The 14,617-nt window shown below is 45.2% G+C and overlaps 1 protein-coding gene across 2 annotated transcripts in view; it reads left to right on the top strand.

Moving 5' to 3' along the window:
* The first annotated feature begins 269 nt into the window (after positions 1-269).
* Positions 270-14,617, top strand: part of Egfr (epidermal growth factor receptor) — a 204,947-nt gene continuing 190,599 nt past the window's right edge. For both annotated transcript variants that reach the window (XM_078187031.1, XM_078187022.1), the window contains exon 1: positions 270-1,010. In XM_078187031.1, coding sequence (XP_078043157.1) covers positions 929-1,010 — 82 coding nt within the window. In that variant the 5' untranslated portion in view covers positions 270-928. The remainder of the gene's footprint in view (positions 1,011-14,617) is intronic.

Genomic DNA, 14,617 nt, shown 5'->3' with positions numbered 1-14,617 from the left:
TGTTCGACAATGTTTAAAGTTCGATGTCAAACTAAGTAAAAGTTTATCAAATTTCACAGCAGATCACACCAAACAAAATTTCAAATACAGAGAATCGGTGTTCGTTCGCAACCACCAGCGACACTTTGATCGTAGCCGCTAATCTGTTCGTCGATCGTCGGCGCCGTTCGTAAATCCTCGCCTCTCTAGATCGCGGCACCACCTGCCGCCGTCGAACGGAACCAGGACCCGTCTTTGACAAGGCGCGCGTATTCTTGACTCGGCCGGCGTGGGAGTAAGGTTGTCCGCGAGAGACGGCTGAGAAGGTGATCGACATACCGCCTTCTATCCCGAAATTTCTCACGTGGAACGCGTCAGTCCCCAATGTTTCACCGTGGCATTAATCGCGAGTGAGAATCCCGCGCGTCCGCATCGAATCAAGCCGACGGGAACGGGCGAGGGATCGTGAAAAATCGCGAACAGTGCAACCGGTCGCGGATACGAGTCGCGGGTAGAACGGGACCCGTGACGATTGCTCGGACCATACGTGCGTTTCGCTCCGTCGTTTTCGAACCGCAAAGTGGCCGCCGATCTGTGGCACCGAAAATCGGCGTGTCCTGTGTACGATGTAGACTCTGACTGTTCGAACTGATACACAGGACCTCTGCCGGGGTTTCCGATACACCGGTCAGATTTACGATCCTGTTTTTGAGGAGCGTGGAACGGTGACTGCTACGGCGACGCTTCGCATGCTCCCTCGGTTCTCTCGGCTCTCTCGGCTCACGGCCCGCGGTACCGTTTCCGTGTTGCTTCAAAGAGAATTTCGGTGTGAGTGCCGGTATATCGTTCAGTGTGCGGTGTTGGTGCAAGTGGATATGCGTCGATCGTTGTTGTGAACGTGCCCGAGGAATTCTTCCTGGTTTGAAAGGCTCCACGACTGGATAGAAAAATGGGACCGGGCAAGATTGTTGGAGTTTACGCGGTCTTCGCACTGGCCTGCCTCGTTCAGGCGGATGTCATCGAGGAAAGAGGTACGTACGATTGTTTATTTTCATTCCGGATACGCGAATTTGGACCACGGCTCCGCTGTGGGAAATTGTTGGGCTGTATGTTAAATAAATTGTACATAAATCTCTCTGCGAACAATTTGCTAGATCGAGCGACGAATTTTTATTCGGGCCTTGAGAAATTAGCTAGGTTTGTTTTGTTGAATAGGGGTGGTTAAAATCTATTTCTAGAACGTTTCTTGTTTTACGAACGTGTATTAACTGAGATGAAAGTCATCGTCTCCTTTTTAATCGAGTCTGTTTATGTTGAATCGTCTGACGTTTCGACTACGATAAGAATTATTACCGTCGAGCATTTCGTGTCAGATGAAATTCGTTGCACGTGTATATCAAGTTAGGGTCGAATGTGATTTTCGGAGTAAACACCTTCGGGATTCGTTAGACCCCGCATGGTTCATGCCGAGTCGCTATAGATCCGTGGTATAACACTATCCTTCGAGAAACGATACTTAGCGACTCGGATTTCTGATAATATTTTCGATTGGAATTACAAGAACACAATGTTGACTACGTGTATTTTTTAAATATTTTATCACGCTTTCATGCGATACCTGATAAAACGTGTTACAAACATCACTGCATTATTGACATTACTGACATTATTGACACTACTGACATTATTTTCGTAGAAGTAGTAACGATGATTTCGATCTCTTCAAACAGAATTAACAATTAAAATCGCGCAAAACTAATTTCCCGTTGAAATGAATACTTCAGTAGAAAGTTTGTGTACACTCGCGTACTTTGCACTCTAAGGCACGCCAGAGACAATTACGAAATCTCCGCGAAACTGTTTGCAACATGAATATTGCAATTCGAAAGCTCCTGTTTTGTAAAAACTAGGCGAAAGTTTCCCGCCGCGCGATCATGTACAAATCTGTACGAAAAATGCAACAGATTGCAAACAAAATTCATTTTCGCATCAAATTCATTTTCACGTCAAGTTCATTTTCACGTGAAATTAATTTTCAAAGAAAATTCGTTCCCCAGTAAAATTCATTTTATATCCGCAAATAATTTCTCTTTACAAAGCCTTCGGCCCCGTTTCCGCGAGAACCTGATAGTTCTGTAGCCTCGATCGTAAATCCCCAAGCACCTTATCAAAGATAAAACACTAAACCCGCTATCTTGCTCGAATCGCGGAGCATTCAGTCGCAGTTACCTTGCGGATATCTAAATTAATCGGGGAAGCAACGGTGTCGCGTCGAAACGACACCAGCTCCGCTTTGATTTCCGCGGAACGATATCCGATGCAGATTCGGGGCATTCTTGTCCTTATCCCGGATTCTTTCGCTTTCCGTCGCATGGCCTCTGTGTACACCGCGAGTTAAATATATCTTGTTAAATGGCTAATTAGGCCTTAATAAGATCGGTTCACCCAGAGCGGCTGGGCAAGAACGAGGCCAATGGTACGAGGCGTCTCTCCGCGGCTTTTGTCGCGGCAAGATGCAGCGTTGCAGCCAGGCCGCGCGCCATGCCACCAGGTGCACCGGTTGCACTCGTTGCAATCGTCGCGCTCGCGTAATCTGTGCGCAATGCGTCCGTCTCGCGGCCGCCCTTAATTAACAATCGATTCTCGATCCGATGCGTGAATAATCGAGTCTATGCTCGCGCATGATTCAATTCGAAAATCGTCGATGACACACCGACCGTCATCCGACTATGCGATTTGCTGTTGTTTACTGTCAGCGGACTAACGATCGCTTCGCGGAATCCGATTTTTTCTTCGCGATCCTATCCGCGGTTCGCGCACCGCGCCGACTTTATTATCTGTCGATCGCTCGTTGGCCGCGAATCGCGCGCCAGCTACGCCGGTCGATCAGCTCCGCCAGAAGAAAATCCCAGGGATCGAGGCTGCGGGGACGATCCAGGCGGCCGCGATCTACGCCAAATACGGCCGGGAAACGACGGAATCGAAGATCACGCGCGCCGATCCCTCGGTGAATTCCTCGCTCGGGCTGAAAAAGCCACCGACAACCTGCGGAAGAGGCAAGAACGCGTTCCCCCCGCGTCCTCTCCGGCTGCCTTTTCTCCTCTTAGTATGCGGGGGAAAGACATAGAGGAGCGGTCGCCAGCCGACCGTGAAGTCCAGACGCGAATCGAACGATGCGATTTTGCGGTGCTGCGAGCCGAACGATCCCGCGGATCGGCGAGGACACCGCCGAGTTGTGGAAATTGATTCTCGGGTGACGATAGGCAAACGGACCGATTCACTTGCCAAGTCATCCAGGTGTGATCCTCCAGATCTCTACTCATTCTCGGCTCTGGGTTTCGAGATATTTCTTGTAGCATCGTGTCATACATCCGAGAGTCACGATCTTCTTGTCCGACTCGCGAATCGATTCTTATTAAAATTTTTTAGATAAACGTAGATTTGTTAGGATCTACTCGATGCAAAATGATTGCTGAAATCTTCTCTCTTCGCCTACTTTGGAGAACCTAGATTTATATCGTAGATCTCTGGTACACTTTGTAGCGCTAAAACCTCGTTTTCATTGTATGCGAACAATTATTATCGTTGCGGATTTCTCAGCATACATGAGAGAAGGCATTATCTTCTAGCAGTTTGGTAGTTAATATTCCAGGATTACTTGATCGGCATGAATCTATTTACGCGCATTTGCAATGTTTGTACGAGAGTTGACATTGAATATTGTGGATATGTGAACGAATTTTAGTAGCATAATCTGCGGAATTAGAAATTTGCATTAATATCTGCAGTCTATTTTACTAAGAATACCAAGAATAGCAACACAATTCCAATTAATTTACGAAGAAAGACTTCGGAGATTGATAAGATTAATTATTTCTTAACGCGGCAAATAGATCCTACATAATTCGGAGAATCTTGTAAAGTGCGGCAGCATGTTGAAACAAGTGAAAGCGTATCGGATGAACTTTGAAATACGATTTTTATTCCCAATAATTGCCAATGAGCCGCGGGGATCGAGGAATCATCGATCGTCGATTGAACTGTCGTTAAAGGAAGCCTGATTGAGGGCTCGCTCCCACTTGAGCCGCTTCGAGAATGCGATTTTAATTAACGATTGTTCGTTCGGCTAGTTGCTACGATTATTATAGATAACCCTTTCACTCAAACGTTTCGAACACTTAGGAGCGGTGCTAGTCTCATGCTACCAGAAGTTCGTGGACCTTCCCCCATCAATCTTCGTGCTTGTTCGACTCGTTTCGGGCTGGCGGCTTTTTTCTCGATACGTTTCGGTTCCTCGGCCTGTGTCGAATAATAATTATTCCACCGTACGATTGGTAGGGAAATTAGTATGGGATCGTTACGGCGTTCCCACGAAATCGTAACGAGTCGTATGGATGCAAGGGAACGAGCCCGGGGTCAACACCACTTGAACCGATGTCGATGACGACGATCGCAACCGATGACGCATCAGCTCGCGAATCATCTTGCGCGATGATGCCTCCAAGTGATTTGACCATCGTAATGCCTGGTTTCTCGCTCGGTGTCCGTGTCACGGCCCAATTTTCTGAGCCTCTCTATTCTGAAGCTGGAGCCGGTCCTGGAACGTATCTACCCTTCGAAACCATAATCTTCCGTCAAGAGTCATTCCTTATTTCGCTCCAAGCCACAAACACGTAAAAATTGTACACTGGCTTCTTTATCATTTAATTTCGACATTAAAATTCGACCATATACGAAGCAACGAAAATATCTAAAGCCTTTTGAACAACTGTTACATTAATTTTCGACTTACTAAATTTATTAAGAGAAGAAACACATACGTTTTAAGCTCCTGCCCAGTACGATTAGTGTAGCCAATGTTTAGTTTCATAAAGATCCGTAGACTACCGATTACAGTGTGATAATTATTCAGTTATGTTGGAGGGCAACGATACGGTACAATCGTGAGTCGATAGCAGAGTGTTTGTTTTCTTTTCGGAATTCACACAGTCAAGCTATCGCAGGGACTGTGACACGGTGAACTTGTAACCGTTATTTCGTTTGATAGAGTTGTCTGTATCACTATTGTTCGTTCTTTAATTAATTTATATTATACCATATCACTATATCATCGAATACGCAAATACGTTAAATTTTTCGTTTCATAATTTTATTTATGCAGCATCGAATATACATCGTTCGATCAGATTTCGCGCGTGTCTGTAATCTTTTAAATTAACTACAGGCAACCTTCGAATAACATGATTTATTGGTTCAACAGTTGTACAAAAGTTGGAACTGACATAAGTCTGATTTTCTACTTCCAAGTAAAGTAATGTATTTATTATAATCCTTGCCTATGCGACTTAGGATGGCTTCCGGTTTACCATCTTACTTTTACTTCTATAACTATTTACAGGTTTTTACAGCTTAACCTAAAACTTATCACCTAAAAATCCTGCTTCCGTCTCCATTGCACTTTTCTTTGGCATCTGTTCTATCATTATTATCATGTTTCCAAGTAAAGTGATGAAGTAGCTTGAAAAACTTGCTTGTTTAGCGAATTTTCACGTAACTCGAGTAGGCTGTTACGCGGGAGTAGTTACCTGTAGATTACTCCAAACCGCAGAGGACGAAAGGGAGGGAGAGAAAGGGCTTTGATTTCATTTGCAACTGGCTCCGCCGTGGAGCAATTCTTGGAAAGTGACGCTCTTGACTTACCGTGAATGAACTTTAGCAGCATTGGATGTTCAACAATTGAGCTGTCTCTGCTGGGACGGTACAGCGGCGCGGCGGCAGCAGAAGCAATCAGGGTCGAGCGACAATGCATTCACCTCGTGCATCGACCACGCTTTACTTGGTACATTGTCTCGCGTTCTAACGATATACTTATTTGTCTATATTACTTCTTGCCGGATAGGCTGCACTTCCGCTATGCACCGCTGCCTTCGTCATTTCGTAATGAATATCATTCGAACCCTTACAACATCGCGTTATACTTCGGCGCACCTTCGCAGCAACATATCTGCTGTACAAAAAAATACCACACACCGGCGCCGATAAACAATAATCCCAGATCATCGTCGTACCAGTACCAAACGAAACAGTTAGGAGGAACTTAAAAAAAAAACCTGCTCCAATTTGTCGTTGAACCGAGCGAATCTTACCTTGACTCTACTCGCCTTTCCAGAGCTCTGAAATTATAATTAATCCTCGTTCTCCATTAAACCGTCTCCTCTGTCAATTCGACACAGTTTCCACGCATACTAAAAAAGCAATTCGTGAATAATTTTTGTCACGAGTTGTCTCGTCTCACCAGTTCCCATTCTCAAACAGAGTTAATTATTTATCGTTCATCTTATCAATCTTTCATCGTGTCAATTTGATATCAAAGTATAGATTAATTCGAGATTAATCAAACAATGTTAACTAATATAGCTCGATCTTATCGCGGGATTTCCAAAGAGGGTGTGTAGAAATTATCTGTCGTTGTATCATTGATTTTTCCTGTCGATCGTGTCGATCGTGTCGATCGTATTGAACTCGTCAGATAAGAAACAAACGTGTGCAACGTTATTCTTCGTGAAACTCGTTTCCACCGTTCCCCACAGCGCCGTGTTTTGCTTGTGTTTGCTCCGTCGACTTTGTAGGTGAGGCATGCAAAAACTTTCAGACAATGAGATCATCGGAAGAGACGAAGCCGGAGCATAATCAAAGGCAACGTGTTAATTAGCGAGGGAAGTGTAAAGTGGTTGTTCGGAATCGGTGGGAACAACTGGTGTATCGGTCTACGGTGAGCGCCACGTGTCTGGCAAACCGAGGAGGACCGATGTAACGTAGCGTAGTTAAATTACAGGGAACGCATTCACAGCTGGCCGTAGACACGAGCCTGAGGGTACCGGGCTTAGCCGTAATTGTTTAATGGGCTAATGAAATGATACACCCGCCGAATCTAAGCGCGCACAAAAAGCCAATTGTGCTTCGCCGACATTCCACGGTTGTCCTCTCCTCTCCTGGCTGTGGCCGGTGATCCCTCACCGATCAATCCACTGGAACACCTCGTGTTCGCGTACCAGCTCGCGATCGATTTATTCCTGCTTACGTGCGCGGAAATCCACTTCCATGGAACACGTACACATGATTTGCGGTTATTTGTTAGTTCCACCTCTTCATCGATTACATTTCTGATACCTGCTTGTAGACTTTCCTTTATCTATCTCAATAATTCAGAGATAACTGCAAATATCAATGCATAGAAACACGATAAAGAGAAGGATTCCTCCATCGAATGTTTATTGTTACACCGTGGTTACGTTTCTCCATGTTCTAAAACCCCGTGCAATGTACCATTCGTTAAGATCCGGCGTTGTAAAATAACGAAAATCCGGTTCTAAAATTCCGTATATTTTCAACCTGTCCGGTCAGCACGTCGTAGAAACCGTGGACACGGTGGAGAAATCCTCGGTGAAATGCAGTCCCTTCGCCTCGTGGGCATCGGATGCATCCCGCTGCGAGGGTTTAACGGGGACCGCTTACCTCTCCGCCATTCATGACGCAGTTCATTCTGCGAGGGTATCCTCGGAATGACCTGACTGTTGCAAACAGTCGTGGAAGTTACGATCGTACTGACTGTGGAGTTCGGCGAACGTGATTTGTGGTTCGTGCGAAAGGAATAAACGGAATTCCTTGCACTTCGCGGCTCTGGTGCATCGAAAAATCATTTTGGAAAATTTGTACGATAACCGTATATTTTAGTAGATTGAAAAACTGTAAATCGACCAGGAACTGCGTGGAAAATATCGTCGAGGGATCCTGCGAACTATGGTCCAAAGAAAAACCATGATCGTTATCCAAAGAAAACGAAGTATCAATTAAACACGAATGGATGAATGTTTTAACTAGAGCACACTGCAGTTCTCGTGTGCAATTAAGATTAATCAGTCTGGTAAACTTGATTCGGTTCGCATTTGAGTCACTCATCCAGTTCTATCCGGTTGCAAATCATTTTCATGCGCGCCTACCTTAATTCGCTCTGGCTTTCCATTCTCGGCGTGGTTTTATTCAAAGTTCGCGCCATCCGGTTTTTCCATAATGCGAGAAAAATCCGGGTTTCCTGTTTTAATGGAGAATTCGTGCGTAAGCGATCCGCTTGACTAGATCCGCGAAGGAACGGTACACTCGATGAAATAAATCATATTCTATTATAATTACGTACCGTTATCGTGAGTGATGCATAATTATACATCGATACCTGTATCCACATGTGTATAACACTGATGTATATGATGGGGCATCCGATCGTTTCTACATCGACACACACATGCAGTTTCTGTATGGATTATGCACTGGGAGCTTCGAAGGAAATTCTTCATATTAAAGTTATAGGATCAAAGTGTTATCATTCTATGTATAGTGTTCAAGGTTTCAAAGGATGACTAAAGTTGATAAAGCTTCTACTGTGCTAGGTATTGAACCAAAAGAAATTAATTTTTATTGTGATCCATTTGAGCAAAATAATTTTGATTATGATTTAAAAGATACGGGATAATCATGAATAATTTGTTGTAATTTCTTAATTATGGAATAACTGTGCGGATTGGACGAGGTGCCCCTAATTTTCAAGCCCTCCGCGACCCCATTCTTATATAACCGAAGTCGGTCTGGCCTCGTCGTGTAATTTTCTTTTTTGCCCGATCGCTTTTACTTACGTCGCGTCGTCGTCAGATATTCAATCTTGCGTGAAAGATTCTGCGGTTTTCGGCAGGATCGACCGATCGCGATGGCCGGCCCCCGTTCGCTTTTCTCGACCGCGTCCTGGACGTGAGAAAACGGTCAGTCTCGGACCCGACGAAGCTCACCCGAGAAAGCTACGGGGGCAACGACGAGCCGATCTCGAAGCACCGGGGGATCGGGATCGGCCAAGACCAAAGTTCAAAGACCCCCAGCTCGCATTAATCGGATCCCCGGGCGTCTTGAATCGCGGAGGATCCAACCTTTTCACGATCGAGCATTGAAGTTCAACAGTATATCGGCCTCGGCCGAGCCGTAATCCTAACAGAGACATTCACCGTCATGTTCGCCGTGAAATTCGGATCGTGCGAGTCTCAAGGAGCATGGTCACACCTCAAGGGTCACTAACAGGAAACGATCTTCGTTTCAATGGCCGACGAGCGTCTTCAATGTCGCCGAAGACAACAACCTAAAACGTACGAAAGGAACGGAGCTGCCGCCGCTTCTTTTCCCGTCGAACGCCGAGAAGAAACGTTCTGGAACGCTATCCAGTTCGCGGAAGATCTATAAAGATCTATGAGCCAGCGGACTAAGTGTCGCGACGTCTTTGTTCTCGGCGTCGGTGTCGGGAACGGCCGAAGACGCGATTTACCAAGCCGGATAATGGGCTCGAGGAATTTCTCGATTGGAAATCGGAAGGGGGTTAGGGTCGCGGGCTTTGTTCTTTTGCTTTTTAATCGGACCGTAATTTCTGAAATCTAAGGAGCAACTTTCTATTGCACGCCGAGCGAACAATGCGAGGCTCGCTGGACTGGAAATGCGCGATCAAAGTACGCACTGTCGGGAGTCGGGATCGCTTTAAGAGAATTTATTATTTTCGGTGAACAATGCCGATCCTTTTGCGGTTTTTGGAAATTTAATTTTGAAGTTCGCATGGATTTTTATTGCACTCGATTGCTTACAGCAGGTTCAATTCTGATGTCTCGCTTGCTAACAAATTCCTGAACATCGTTGAAAAATACATCAAACTGTACACAGATGTACCATTTTATAATTCGACGGTAGACAAGTCACAAACTCACCCTTGTTACAATTCTCGTTTACGAACGCCTTAAAAGACTTCAAGAAACGCGGCAAAAGCAAACAATCTTTTTCTGAAGCAACGCGTTCCGAGTCGATTAGAACTTTATTTAGCGACGAGCACCGATTGAATGCGTTCCAGTATGGAAACGGCGGAGCGAAGACGTCTCGTAGGAGGTCAAGGTGTTTGCCAGATTCGAAACAGACGCGGAAACAAGGATTCCTTTGACGACTCCGGGTCTGGAGAACGAGCTCCTTGAGACGGACTGGCTCGACCAATAATACGTATATAGGGACTTAACACCAGCAACACTCGGTGCGGTGCGCCTCGGGTGCGAAGTGAGCATAAGTGCGAGACGGTGGAGTTTAATTGAGGTTGATGAGGGGGGCGCTCGTATTGGCCCGGAATTCAATGCCGCGATGATGTTCCTTGCTTGTAGCAAGACGTTGTCTTGGACAGAATGCGTCAGAAAAATCGATGAACTCTTCTAATCCTCCAATGGCGATTCCGCACATGGACGCGTTACTTTCAAAGTGCAATTTTTGGAAATCCATTTCCCCTGCTGCCTCTTTCGGAGGCTGCTTCCAATCACAGAGGAGCACCAGACAACCCAAATTTGTTGAATTTTAGCTTATTTTTATAAATAAAATATTTCTATTTTATTCAATTCCATTCCGTTCGTTACGATTTCACTTGCCATGATGTTTTCCGAATACTGGAGATAAGTAACTCCTGAGTAAATTACAGGTGTCTTTGAAACACTTGCTGCTAACCATTCCATCACGTTTTCGTAGATAATACTTCGATGGAACAATTTAGATTAGTTTTCTGGGAATGGAACAGACGACGTTAATGATTAGTTTCTTACACAATAGAATCTCCAGTGGTACTTATTGTTAGAATTCTTTATTACGCTATTACGTTTCACGTGTAATTAATTCGATTCATAAAACGAACCATATATAACACGATAGAGACTGAAACTTGCGGCGTAACAAGTGCAAATGAAATTCCGCTGAAGACTTGCTGCTGGAAAATGCATTAAATTTTCAAAGCCCGTTAAAGACCCGTCCTCGGGCGAGGCGACCGAGGCAAGCGAGGCGGGGAGGCGGGCGAACGTCTAATTCGACAATTAAGCGGTCCACATTTAATAAACGTCGATCCAGATCTCGCGCATACGATCCAGCCGTGAAAAGCGGCCGTAGGAGAGAGCGACGTGACATCGAACCCGGTCCGTGTTTTCTAATGTGCCTTTCATGGCATTCCGCGCGGTCATTCTTTAAATGCCTGGCTTATGAGCGTGTATAGGTGCTTCTTATCAAGCATCGTTTTGTACGAGGCTCGTACGATAGTGACTCTTTGAATGGGAGCGTTCCAGCTGCTTCGACGATCGAGTCGCCAGCATCCTGTCCCAAGCGACGCTCAGTGTTTGCGCACGCACAAGGGAGCAACAAAGATTGCCGGGGCCGAGGCCGAGGAAGAGTCTTTCACGGATGCGAGATGCGAGCGAAACGGAATCGCGACGATGGCCTCGAAACGGACGAGCAGCAGTTGCGCGTAGGGAAAATACGGAGTCATTAGCGCGACTTCACGCCCCAATAAATTCGCTTATCCGACCGCTGATAGCAAGGGAGCGTGATCGGCGACGCGATCTCGCGAGAGGAGCGATGAGAAACGCCGAGTCTGCAACCCTTTCCGAACCTACCGGTCAGAAAATATTAATAGCGCGTTATCTCTACTGCCGAATGGACGATCGTCCTTTACCTTGGACCGTCCAGTTTCGCGGCAGTCGGTTCCAATTTAAGGAAGACGAAACTTTCATTCCCATCCTTTTAGTACGGGGGACCTAACTCCGCGCGGCATTCGTGGTTTCATTAAGATCTTATTGTCCAACGATAACAAGATTTTTATTAGCATTTACGAACAGTGAACGACGCGTCGGTCCAGTTACGAGGCGCTACGAACCGGAGTTATCGCGCAACAACCTGTTTAGTGGGTTCGTAAACGCTCGCCTCGTAAAACCGCGAGTACGACTCGTCTGCGGACGTTCTGGATGTTCGTTTTGGATGCGTCCTGGAGCCACGGCCGCCAACGATTTTCGGCCAGGCACCGACTCGTCGACGTCGACACCCCACCACATGGTACCAGGTTGCTCGCGTGTCGCGGTTGCGGACCAAGAACTGGCTACCCCTGCGCCAGGAGGAACGCTGCACGTTTCGCGACCATCCTCTGCTACCTTCGACATTCCTTCCCGTCCTGCACATCCCGTCCCGTCCCGTCTCGTCTCGTTCCGTCTCGTCCCCTGTTCCATTCAGGCATAATAACCGTGCAGTTTCCCAGCGCGTCTTCAATGGGCGAAGATTGCACGCTACGAGACCTCGACCCGGTCCTCCGCGGCCTCTTCCTCTACCCTGGCTCTTCGTTACTCCTCCTCCTTCTTCTTTCTTTACTCTTTATCGATCCCCCCTCCTTTCGAGTTTCTCCAACTTGTTCGAAACCGCTCCTGCTGCTCGGCTAGCTAGATCCAACTTCGACGTTTGCGCAAACTGTTGGCATTTCTTTTCATTTTCCGTGTCATTGGACTTTCTGTTCATTTTGTTTTTTGGAGATCTACTTGATTTCGTTATTTTTCCTGAACCGATTCTGCAATGTCTTGGCCAGTGCTCCGTTTCTTTAGAATCTACCTCTTAAATTTCGGATACGTATTCTTTTGGTTTTTAAATTTTGTCAAAACTGGGCGGAGTCAAAACTCTCCTCCGAGTTCGCTGCGGAATTTTGATATCGTCGCCCAGCCTTTCCTTTTCTCTTTCCAACGCTACCTTTCGTTCTACAGACTGATTATAGTTCTTTACGATCCTCCTTCTTTTAGAAGAGCTCTATTTCAGTGTAATGAAATTAAATCTTCCAGAGTTCGCCACACTCGGCATGAATAATACATGATTCACGATTAACTTGGGTCATCAACATCGTTTAGCTCCGGCTATGTTACCCTCCGTTATCGTCTTCTAAGTAAACAGACCATTACTTCTGTAATAAGGGTAAATTACAAATCGTGTTTCTTCAATCCATTAAAGTGCAAACGGTGACAAATCGTTAGATGTTATCCTAAACATTGAACTTCACGTTTATAATGAGCTAACGATGACTTCATAAGTCTGAGGTTCAATGTTGAACACAATATGTATCTCGTGCTTCGTCATCGTTTCGCACTTTGATAGATTGGAAGAACACATGATTTATTTTTTATCTTTGTTATAGAAACAATGGTTCGATTACTAAAGAAAATTTTATCAAGTAGCGGAAGACAAGAAAAGTACTTACCGAACCTCTGTTATCGAAACAATTAAATAATACATCTTTCGAAATTAAATGCATGGCTTAAGCCTCATACATTCTTGAGAATCAACTAGTCTTATACTTTTAAGTTTGATTATGGCGTGGATCACACGTGGATATGAAAATGGCGATCAATTAGTAATAAATATAGATTTTAATACAGTACAAGCAGATTACGGAAGTATAGCTATTTAAGTAATTATTAAACTATGTAAGCAATTTGCAAATGAAATAAGTAGATGGGATTTGAAGCAAGAGAAGAATTCAAAGAATCTGAAGCGGGACAATGGGAAAACGATCGCTAACTCCGAAACAGAAAATGATCGTATTCCACGCAGCCGCCGTGCAAAGGAAAATCCAACGGTGCTTAATTCTAGCAGAGCCGCGAGGGGTAATGTGCGCGCGAGGGAATCTCGTGCCCCTACCTTTTTCTCACGTGCGGTTCTAGCCAAGTCGTCACGCGAGTTAACGCGACATCCGATTCCCAGTGGAAAAATGGCATGTACGCGCAGCGTTACTATGCCGCGAAACGTTTCTTTATTTTCCGTTTCTTTTCTGCCGCTGCGTCGCGCCGGTTACGCCGATCCCACAAATCGGCGGGAGTCCGCTCCGGTAGCCGAGAGCGCGCGCCTCGGCCGAAGCCGCGGGAAAAGTTCCCCCGACAAGATCTCTCTCCACCATTTTCCCTGGCGGCTTTCGATTATTTGCAATTCAAAGCCGGGGTGTCATAGATCGTACCGCGCCGCTCGTTGCGTGCTAATGAAAATCAGTTGTCTCCTCGCTGGAAAAATGGCCTTTCACTTGCTAAGTGGAATTTTAGCGGCGATCGGGATCTACGTCGTTAAATATCTGATGCAAGCGTAATTGCGGTTACGTTTTTCTTGCGCGTCTTTATGCGTTTGTGTACACCAGAAATTACGAGCACGATCTTCGGGGAACTCGTGCTTCGTTTCTTCGTGATTCTTATTTTCTTTCGTATTTCTCGAGGTACAAATGTTGGCAGTTATTTAACCTATTGCTGACTATTTGGTGCGATGATCTTCACAAAAATGACTTGTTTAATCGAATCATGATAGCTTCTAAATGAAGAGTGCAAAATCTTATATCCTACGTTTTATATTTTATTCTCAATTAGTATGTAAAATGGTACGGACATCGGAAACTGCGTTTTTACTCAAAATTCAAATAGAAGTACAATGTTGGTATCGCCAATGAGCCTAGTATGTCAGGTAAAGATTTCGAAGTTAGCTAGTGATAGTTTGAAGGAGAAGAATTCGTCTGAAGACTCGCTCTTTCTTATCGTTCAGCGGTATCTCTCTCTTAAATACATATTAATAGCAGGTTATTAATAGCAAGTGTATTAATCTATTGGAAAATAACATATTTTCCACAAAATATCTCGCTTCGAAATTGTTATGAGACAAATTACATAAACGTTGACATCGGTGTCAAGCTTCTATTGACCATCCGAATCGATCAACAGCATAGATTTCCGCTTGCTAAATCAACGAA

Source organism: Augochlora pura, chromosome 2 (assembly GCF_028453695.1).
Source record: "Augochlora pura isolate Apur16 chromosome 2, APUR_v2.2.1, whole genome shotgun sequence".
In the NCBI taxonomy this organism is placed as follows: domain Eukaryota; kingdom Metazoa; phylum Arthropoda; class Insecta; order Hymenoptera; family Halictidae; genus Augochlora; species Augochlora pura.
This window is presented reverse-complemented; position numbering and strand designations above follow the sequence as displayed.